This window comes from Poecilia reticulata, linkage group LG10, assembly GCF_000633615.1.
Source record: "Poecilia reticulata strain Guanapo linkage group LG10, Guppy_female_1.0+MT, whole genome shotgun sequence".
NCBI classification, from domain to species: Eukaryota; Metazoa; Chordata; class Actinopteri; order Cyprinodontiformes; family Poeciliidae; genus Poecilia; species Poecilia reticulata.
In genome coordinates, this window is record NC_024340.1 from 11,593,455 (window position 1) to 11,604,402 (window position 10,948).

The following is a 10,948-nucleotide window of genomic DNA, read 5'->3' on the forward strand; positions in this document are numbered from 1 at the left end:
GTTTTAATCTGAATAATTGCTTTAGATTTCTTTCCAGAAATACGCAGCTTCAACTCATGGTGCATTTAAAAAAAAAAAATCAAGAACACCCATAAAAATGTATATATGAATAAAGCTGCATTAGACATTTATAACTGCAAACTGGGAGAGTTAAACCAACCAGTGAGAGCAGACGGAAAGAAAGAAAGTAAAGTGTATTGYATAATATTTCTTTTTTTATGGACACAATGTGATAAGGTGTTGTTTTATATGCMAGAAAAAGCCACATGTAGAATCTAATCATTGTAGCAGATTTACAAGGGATTGATTTACACCTAATTATTGCGGCTGGCGCTAGATTACATCAAATATTGTAGCTGTCGGGATCTATAAGACTTTTTGTCTGAGAAAAGTCCTGAGAAAAACTTTAAATATTCTCCACCGCTCAGATTATTATGACATAGTTGAATGATCCACCAGATGTATCTCCATGACAACCCATTCATTACTGTGCTCACTAAAGAGTTTCTTTTTCCTGGAGTGCAATTTGTTATATAAAAAGGCAAAAAAAAAAGCCTGGATCAAGTTTTTATTACTTGTTTGATGTAGTTACTATGTTTAAAATAGGAACTCTTGATTGTATAGCGAGTTTATAGACAGCAGTCTSAGAAAATCATTTTTGGTAGCTKTAGATTGTAAAAGTGGTCTATTAAGGGTTTGAGCTCCAGTATTGCACAAATTAGCTACAGAGAGAAACCAAAGGCATGCTGGAAGCGCAGGCGGGGAGTTTTCTCAGCCGTGGAGGAATGCTCAGGGAGGGACGACTGCAGATGGCAGAGGAAATGGTTCCACTGCCTAGAAAATAAAGCTTTTAAGCTCAAACAACACAGTTTATGTTTCAACAGAGGCAATTTGGATCAAAACTGTTGAACTTGCAGGAGAAAAGGTTGTCAGACTCTACTTTTGCTGCAGCAGCAAACTGCTGCCCTACCTACTTTTTTTTCATAACTTTATTACTCAACAAGCTGTGCCTCTTCATTAACATTTTTGTTTCATATGTGTCTCAGCCTTCGTCTATTAGCTCACTGTCTAGAGCTGCAGACTGCTGAGTCAAATGTCCACAAAGCCCTATTTTTCTCGCCCCATCAGTTAGAATCAAAAGCAAAGCAAACAACAATCTAAACCATGTGGCGTTAAAAGAATTGTGGGTTTTAAAGAGAATATTAAAACCTAGACTCATAAAAAACATTCCACATGTTGGATTTTTGTTGTTGTTTGAATATAAAAAAACCTTTTTAACATTTTTGTTGTTATCCTTGGGGAGTTATCTCTGTATAGCAGTGGGTCTCAACCTTTTTTGTAAAAGTTTCTAAGTACATCCATACTGACTTCTTCTGCTGTTTCGAAATTGCGTATTTGCACATTTGTTTGTACTTACATCATAAATATGCTTTGCTTTTATTATTATTATTATTATTATTATTATTATTATTATTATTATTATTATTATTATTTAGCCAATCAATGAAAAATATCTCAGGATCATATGCTTGTTGATTGGTGATCCCAACTATAGGAGAAAGTTAATGAAGGCAGTTTCAGCTTGAATTGCTTTTCAGCAATTACATCTTTACTCAGAAATGTCAGTTTCAACTTTAAAGAGCTAACAGAAAGATCCTGTGTGTATGAATCTTCAACTGCAAACTACATATACACTGGTTATGTGTAAAATCCAATATGTCTGATAAAATAAAAAAAATCTAAAACTAAACAATTAACTGTGCACTGGATTTTTTTGTATATTATGAAATGTTCACACACACAGCACAGTAAAACGTCTTCAGTAAACATACATGCAATATTTGAAAGCATAACATGCTTGTATTATTGGCTTGTATTGCTAAAAACAGTTAGGCTAGTCACAAAGAAGGTTCATAAGAAAATCTTGCTTGTTTTGGAAGCAGTAAATGGAACACAGTTAAGTTGGGCTTGATGTGATGCCAAGATCCAAGTTGTAATTTGTTAAACTTAATTCARCATAAATTTGCCACCAGCACTTGTTCCTGGTTTGCTGCTGCCCACTAAAGTTGATATGGGGAGCTCTCAAAGAAGCCTTCATTGCATTTTTCTACTGTGAAGAAAAAATAGCTTGCATTTTTTTGTTCTGATTTCTTTAGACTGAACCTAAAAGACAGTCCATATATTAGTAATGGCACCAGTCCCATCGTTTGAGAACCATGACATACTAACACAGTATTGTAGTGCCAAAACTCTTAAGATTAAAACATAATAATGGATCCACAAGGAAATGTAAACAAAAAAATGGAATCAGAACAAATTATGTGTGTGCACTAGTTTTGAGTCTTATCATTTGCCAAGTTCAGCTAAGTTTAGTGGTGTTTTGCAATGAATGGGAGCTAAACGTCTATGTCATTTTTCCTGTTTTCTGTGTCTCATTAGATCTGAGCAGGAGTGCCAGTTTATCGGAGAAAGAGCTGAAGGAGGCACGGCTGAAGAGTCACATCATTGCTGCTCAGCTCACCATCCCCTCCAACTCCGGATCCAGCTCCAGGGGTGTGCAGCTTTTTAATCGGCGCAGGCAGAGAGTGAACGCCTTCACGCTCGAAAGCTGCGGACAAGGGTCAGAGGTGGACAAAACTGAAAATGTGAAAAGGGATTCCTTGTCCAACAAGCAAACCTGGGCAGAGAGGAGCTGTGAGGACAAGGACACAGACCTGAACTTAAATAATAATAAGTCACACTTTTTGCCAGCTGCAAGCAGCCCTTCAACTGGTGGCATAATGGAAGAAGAAAATAAGAATTTCATCAAAGATGAAGACACGGAGGACTATGATATCCAGGAAAGACACTTCCTCCCTGTCAAAGAAGAGCCGGAAGAAGAAGACGACATAAAGGATAAAATTCACGAGGGTCTAGAGGACGATGCGAGGCACAAAACTCTGGATGAGAGTAATGACTCTCATCCAGCTGTGATGGCACATGTTGAAAGGAAGACAGAAACAAGTGAGGGCCACCCAGCAGTTGTTCCCTCTGAAAAGCTTCTTAATGGCTGTCACAGCACCTCTGGTTCAGAGAGGATTTCCTTAGTCTCACCCTCCAAGCAGACGCCTGCCTTCCTCAACAGAACAGCTCGACCTTTCTTCTCACCACCAACTGTGCTCTCTCCAGATTCAGTCAATTCTGCTGTAGAAATCCCACCTCCTCCATCTTATGCCACTCCTCCTCTCCCTTCTTCGACTCAACCTGTCACGTTCTCTCCTCCGCCTCCACCACCATCATATCCAACACCTCCTCTGCCGGCCTTCACAAACCGACCCCCACAGACGTTCTACACTAGTCCACTTCCAATGTCTCCTCCCATGTCCCCTCCATGTCCTTCGCCATCCAACTTTCCTGTTTTCCAGCACCCACCTGCACCCCACTGTGGCCCTCTGACAGCTCCAAAGCCTTCCACCTTTGTTCCACAGTCCACTGGAGAAAGGAAGCTGATAACACCAATCAAAACAGGAATACTAGAAGAAGGCGCAGTCAGAAGGGCAAACAAGAAGTCAATGTTTACATTTAAAGAGAAGCCAGTGGTTGCTCCAAACCCTGAGCTGCTCTCTCTGGTGCAAGGAGCGGATGAAAGAAAGAAACAYGGACACAGATCTGTCCCTGAACCAGCACCTGAAGAGGAGTTACTGGCTTTGGGAGCAGAAGCTTCCAACTTCCTTGCCAAAGCAGAGGTAAAGACAGAGGGAGCAAGAGCCCCAGAGTGGGCATCCTGTCTCAAAAGCTCAAAGACCAGACCGAGGCTGGACCACCGTCCAGAGCAGAGCCTCACGAATGTGTCAGGCAAGGGGGCTGAATTGTTTGCCAAGCGTCAATCAAGGATGGAGAAATATGTTGTTGAGAATCAGAATCCAGGACAAATTAGATCTCCCTCCCCCACAATGTCTTTACCACCATCCTGGGTTTACCCATCGAACATGCCAGGAAGGGTGAAAGCCATTGCCAAGAACTCTGAAGTGAGCGCACAGATTTCGCAAAATCTAAAGGCCCAGCAAGCCGTCAAGCAAAAACCAAAACCAAAAGTTGCAGTACCAGAGCCAGTTCCAGAGCCACCAACTACTTTAGAAAATGGCTGCTCCAAGATAGAGATGGACCTCGCAAGACACCGTCCCTACCAGCTCAACTCTTCCCTCTTTGTCTTCAACCCGGTCAAGGACCCATTAAGCACGTTACCCAGAGGAGCACCACAAGCCAACAACCAACTCAGCAGCCAAAGTTTGTCTAGACAGACTTCTCTACCTAACACCTCACCATCTTATTATGGCAGTATGTCACCTCAGTTACCTCTCACCTCCCCAAGAGGATCAGAATACCCAGCAAATCCGGCTTCAACACATCCGAGGATCACTTCTTCGATGTCTCCTTTTTCTCCAGAACGAGTTTCCTCCCCTCGGTCTGGAGTTCAGGCACCAAAGCCGACGTTTTCTGCCAAGAAGGCAGGAATTACACCACAGGTGTGGAGACCGACCATGTATCATTTTTAGATAAGACTGAATATTTCACAGATAAGGATCACATGGCTGCAATATGGAAGATAATTTAAGTGAAGCTAAAATTAACTGCACTTTCTTTAAACCCTTGACTGTTTGTGTGCCTTTTCATAATACCAGCTTTTGTAGCTGCATGAAGGAATTATTGTGATATTTAAATTTACCATGAAACAATACCGCAAATTTAAGGTTAGGGATGAAATGGCCTGCAAATGATACAATTATCTAAGTCAATGCATCCTAACTGATCTGTGAAGACAGAGTGTAATTGCATTTTATTTTTCCTGAGAAACAAAATCCATTCAGCAGTGATTAAGTTCAGAAAATTTAAACTGTGCTGTTATGTAATCAATGAAAGTTTATATTCTGAAAGCAGCTCTGCACTTAAGCTCTCTAAACGTCAATTTAAAGAACGTTTTGAAACATGAAAACAATCTCAAATGTTCTCCACTGGGTACCATCAGGATTCTGCCTTACAAAGGCGCCTAACAGATGGCCTAGCATCTGGTTTGTGATCTATGATTTGTAACTTAACGCTTTTCAGAGCCATGAAAGTTGCAGCAAGAGAAATCTTTTAATGCCTTCATGTCTTCAAGCAATTTACCGAGCTTTCTAGCTTCATTTACCTAAACACATGTTATATACATTTGGACTCTGTGCTGCTTTATAKCTGCATAATTTTCCGTTTCTTAACTCTGTTCCAACTTAAAGCAGAAATGCTGTCTTCATTCTGCTGTGTTTCTGTCTGCTTCTTTGCAAACACGTTGATTTACTGTTTTTCCCTGCTGTTTCTGCTCACTGTCTCTTATAACTGATTGTGTTCTGTGCAAAAGTGAGATGTTTCTCTTCTGATTAAATCTTCATGCTAACACTTTGCAATGACTTCCTTCTGTTTTTTTCTTCCTCTCATTTCCTGATTCCACCAGCGTCTTAACTATTTAATGTCTCTGCTAAATCATTTTTTTTTGTTATAGCTGGGAACATCTAAGCTACCAGAAAACTGTATGTCTCTATCAAATACAGGGATGACTTAACAGAGAAAGATCTGTGCTCAATTTCAGCTTTTGATCTTAACAGTTTTTAAACTCTTAAAGAATTAAAACATAAACATCTTAAGTTTATGTCTTACGGCAAAGCTCCAAACATTTGGAGTATAACCATGATATTACATGAAGATAACTTTTAGGATAAAGATACTTGCACTTTGAATTACAACACAACACCCTCCTGACATATTATCATCCTGAGCATGCATAGCTGGTTCTTAATTGGCAGGACATATGATGAACTGCAACCTTTGCTTCAGTTGAGTAACTTCATATCCCTGCAAAGGGTAACTACCTCAGGAGGACCAAATGACAGTAACCTGAGAGAGACACTAAACACTAGACCTACTTGTGCTAATGGCTAGGCTTAYTGAAGAAACACTTGTACAGGGAGGGAATGTTAAAAGGTGGTGGGTATGCAACTGAAGCTCCAAATGAAAACATACATTTAAACCTGTTGAAACATTTGTACTTTTCTGATTATTTAACCTTTGTGTTGTGTCACCATGGTCAGTTAGAGAACATCCTATAATGATCATATCTGACAAAAAAACAACAAAAAACATTGCAATTCCCATAAAAAGGAGGATTTGCTAGTCTTAAATCTGCAATCTGAAAGATTTTGCTTTATGGATATTTTTGTCTTTTACATGTACTAAAGCAGAACCATATGCTATGTTCCAACAGGAATCAGAGGATTCATCCCCTGTTGAAATTACTGGTGAAACACCCACCGCAACCAGTACACCCAGCCTAACCMGACGCTTCAACAGCCCGGCAAACCAAGCAACTAGAACATGGATCYCCAGCTCTCAAACAAGCCAGTCACCAACCACCACCAGTGGATCTATCCGTTYTGTCACGTCTCCTGTCAATTTGTCCAGTAATGCAAGATCCCAGTCTTTTATATCCAGTCAGAATAGCCAGTTTTCCTCTGTTAATTCCACTTCTGCATCCAGGCCCCCCCGAGCAGCTACAGTCACTTCTCCATGCTCTCCACCTTGGGGTTCCAGATGTCAGTCCCCAGCTGTCAGCCAGTCCTTCACTACTGCCTCCATTCCTTTTTCCAAACCCTCTGAAAACTCTAAAACCCATTATCCTATTTCTCCTCCTTGGGGTTCAAGATGCCAGTCCCCATCTGTGAGCAATAATAATAAGACCTCCACTGCTTCGGCTTTCTCCGTGTCCAGACCCTCCATCACATCTGTCGCCACCTCTACAATGTCCCCTCCCTGGGGATCAAGGTGCCAATCCCCAGCAGTKAGTCAGAATACCCAAACTTCCACMTTTTCCCCTGGTCCTACATCCAGACCTTCCCAAACTCCTCCTTGGGGATCAAGATGTCAGTCGCCTTTCGTAAGCCAGAATAATCAATCCTCCGCTGTTTCTGTCTCCCCATCCAGACCTCTGCAAATATTTTCAGCCACATCTCCTGTCTGCCCTCCATGGAGCCCCCGCTCCCAATCACCTGCACTGTTTCAAAGYAGCTCATCCTTTCATTCTACTAATCCTCTGCACACAACGGCCGCTGCCTCCCCTCCACGACAACAAAAAGACAATCGCTGCACGTCCCAGATTGTTAACAACCTAGACTCAAAAGCAAATCACCGTCTCCTTGCAAAGAATATTATAAATGCAGCCAAACGTAAAAMCAGCCCCTCCCCTGGAGCACCGAGCAGTCACGGCCTCCCCATTTCACCTGTGGGAAACTCTCAAAACGACTGGCAAAAACCACCAATTAGCCCCTTCCAGCAGAGGTCCTTGGGTGCACAGTCTCCYACCTTCACCAGCCCTCCTGTCACCCCGACTCAGAGAATCTGCTCGCCCGTAAGGCTCTACAACACCCGTTCTCTGACCGACTCCGATGCCTCTGTTGAGTCCGAGGACTCGGGCCTCAGGTCGCCTGGTCTACATTCCTACAACACCTGCCCCCGTGGCTGGGGCGGCAGCCTGCGGGTCAAAAGAAGTACKGTCTCCACTGACCTGTGAGATTGTTAAACTACTGGATGTTCAGAATTTCATCATTCATAGACCCTTGTTTGGCCTTGGAAGATAATTTGAGTTTTTGACTGAGTTGCCTTAAATTTCAGAGAAGCTAATTGTTGGACCTAAATCATAGTAAATGTTACATTAAAATAGTTTTATGTTTCCACGGGGCTCACATTCCTTGTGTGCACTGACAAGAACAAGTTTTTTATGAAACACAGTTGCTGTGGCTTGTACGCTTCTGACATACCAAAAAGTGCTCAAAAAATAAGCAAAGGTTTTAAATAGCCTCTATTATACTTTTAAAACAAACACACCTTCCCAGTCATTACTACATTAATTATACTGACTGGTCTGATTAAAGTCATAACAAAATGAGACTTCAGGCATAAAACAGGCACATCAAATTAGTAATAACATTTAGCTTAATGGGCATTTCGCTGCTTTAGTTAAAGCATTATTGATGTTTTGTAATAGTACACTGCATGCAATGATCACATTTTACAGTTGCATTTGATTTCTTCTGTACTGCGTGTTATCTTCAGGTCCCTTCATCATTTTCATTTTTTTTTTTTTTTTACCATGCTTCAATCACAAACCCTAATGTGTTTTAGTGTAATTTTAGAACTTTAAATGTTACATGGTGTTTTTCAAATTGAATCAAAAACTAAAACAAACAAAACGTGCATTTATATTTAGGACCCCATGTGACTTCCTAGAATCACATTTTACTGCAACTATATTTGCATGACTTTTGGAGAGTGTTTCTGTCTGGAGCCGATAAATGTTGCTTTTAAAAGGCTCAAGCTCAGTTAAGTCGGATTTAGAGCTTAAAATTTTCAGTCACATTTTCTCAGTTGGCTTTGGTTCTGGACTTTGACTGAGCCAAAATTACTATGAACATCTTTAGATATAAACCATTCTATTGTAGCTCTGGTTGTGTTTATTGATGTCCTGCTGGCAGGTAAATTTYCCTAGTTTGAAGCCTTTTGTAGACTCTAAATGGTTTTCTTCTTGTATGACCCATATTTAGCTTTATGCATCTTCATAGGAACTAAGACAAAATTCCATTTCCGCTTAGTAAAATCATCCCTACAGGCAGTGGCGCAACAAGTGGGTATGCAGCGCATGCAACRCATAGGGGCGCAGCACCAGAGGGGGCGTCAAAACCCCGTCTGTAGGGGGCGTAAGGCGCGCCGATGATGTTTTCCCATACACTTMAGCGYGCCTTACGCCCCTTCACCTCGCGCACATAACGAGGTAAATGTAGCGAGTTTTACCCTTCACGTATCGTCGTCTCAGGGGTCCTGCCTACAGGAGACTAGAGGATTTGCTTAGGTTAATGTGCAAGATTAATCTTCTGAAACACATAGGCCCTTCCATGAAAGCATAACGATTTCATTCTCTTTACACATTAATGTTTGTGGTTGTAGTGTGACAAAGGGTGAGGTCTATGAAGGCCAACGACTTGTTTAACAAGTTACTCTAAGTTTCTAAAACTTTCTTTCATGATGTCCACATTCTCATTCTTGGTTAATTGACTAAACTACCCTCCAACTTTACATGAAATCCAATGGACAATTTATACAGTGCGATAACCAGCTGACATGTACATAAGTTTTATTAAAAACTGAAATAAGTGAAGATATGCTTCATAGAAGGAAGCACAGAAAAGTGGAGTGTATTGAMAAGAAAAGACGTGAAGTAAAGTCTAATCGAGTATGGTGAAATGCTTTGAAAACTTTCTCAGAATATTTTCTTCGTGTTTCCTTTGCTATCACCAGWACTTATTGCTCTTTAGTCCATATTAGTAGGATCTTTGATGTGGAACGGATTAAAATATTTGAGTCTGTTTGAAAAAGGTTTAGAGGCAAAAGTGTATGTCAGACAAGTGGAGAAGAAACACGATTAAAATCCATGGCGAAAAGGACAGAAGCACGTTTGAAACCGAGTTGTGTTGCGAGCGAGATCGGAAGGMTGAATTATATTTCAGCCGCATATGATAGTCTCATGTACATTTTTAGTAACTTGTAAAGTTTCTTTTTATACTTGAATGCACTTGTGATCATTTCATTGTACAGGCAAAATTGTCATTRAAAGCTTGAGTTGCTATAACAAAAGACAAATAAATGTCTTACTATAGAACTTCAACCAGTCCTGGACAATGCTGCATGTTAGGGTGAAGCTGGAGATTAGTTGCAAATGTAAATGCTCCCAGAGTTATGTTTCTGCTTCAGGAAGTGTAACCCTGTCCACCTTGCCTGGTCCTGCAACAGAACAACAGATTGCTTTTTCGTTCGCTGACTCACAGGCTGAAAGCATCAGCACATTGCTAAATATTTACTCTGTGTATCTTTTGAGTGACAGCAACTTCTGCTCCTTGGTGTCCTTGCTCCTTCAGCAGGATTGAGCCTATCACTGTCAAGGATAGATTTCAGCCGAGGTCACCTCTGGGCAGCCTGCACACATCCTCGAACAGATACCAAGAAAACACATCGTGACCTGTTTAAGTTTGCTTATAGGTTGTATGGCTACCTGACTGTGTCACTGCATTTCTTTAATTCAACTCGTTTTATATCATAACACAATTAATAAACTGATGCACAATAAAACGTCTGTTGAAAATGTGTAATTTGTTTCATTTCCTTTAAATGCATTGACACATGATTTTGCACACCATGATTCACAGCACAGTAGTAGTACCTGAGAACATCCACTCATAAGAAACAAGAGTTTAAAGATGTGTTTAATCATTGGGGTGAGAACATTATGTTCTTAGCAGCAATGGCTTCTTAGTCAGATTTTTTAATATTATTTTATAGAGGAAAGATAACAGCAGTGAACTTTACCTGCTCTATCAATAAATGGAATAAAAGCTAAAGAAGCTTTGCAACTATGCAGTTAAAAAGAAAATAGCACATTAAACATATGATTATCTTTAAAGSTTACGAAAATGTGATGTCTCTTCTTTGTACAAGCGTGGCTCAAGCAATATTAGTGGAGTTATTTGGACTGATGCCAAATTGGAGATTTGCTTCCACAACACMCAGCTTCATACCAGAGAAAACCCAGAATTGTATGAAAATACGTCCTAGTATCTGTCAGGCACAGTAATGGAGTTTAGCAATTTGGGTTTATTTTCAAGTTTCAGGATTATGGCATCTTGCAGGCACAGAGTTAACTAACTACTCTGTTTAATAAATGACCATAAGATTAAGAATAATTATTAAAACAGAATAGAAAGATAAAAAAGCAATGATTAAAGGTGTTGTAGTCCTTTCAGTCAGTCCACACCTCAAACTGACTGAAATGATTTGCCTGTAAACATCATAAAATGTATTAGAGAATTTGTAAGTCATTGCATCACAGGTTGAC

General features: G+C 40.4%; 1 protein-coding gene and 1 long non-coding RNA gene across 3 annotated transcripts in view; one reads left to right on the plus strand and one right to left on the minus strand.

Moving 5' to 3' along the window:
* Positions 1 to 7,841, plus strand: part of synpo (synaptopodin) — a 17,723-nt gene extending 9,882 nt beyond the window's left edge. For both annotated transcript variants that reach the window (XM_008419971.2, XM_008419970.2), the window contains exons 3-4: positions 2,440 to 4,505; positions 6,275 to 7,841. In XM_008419971.2, coding sequence (XP_008418193.1) covers positions 2,440 to 4,505; positions 6,275 to 7,576 — 3,368 coding nt within the window. In that variant the 3' untranslated portion in view covers positions 7,577 to 7,841. The remainder of the gene's footprint in view (positions 1 to 2,439; positions 4,506 to 6,274) is intronic.
* A 1,335-nt stretch (positions 7,842 to 9,176) lies between these two features.
* Positions 9,177 to 10,948, minus strand: part of LOC103471140 (uncharacterized) — a 5,020-nt gene continuing 3,248 nt past the window's right edge. The window contains exon 4 of the long non-coding RNA XR_534590.2: positions 9,177 to 10,043. This is a non-coding gene — a long non-coding RNA (uncharacterized LOC103471140). The remainder of the gene's footprint in view (positions 10,044 to 10,948) is intronic.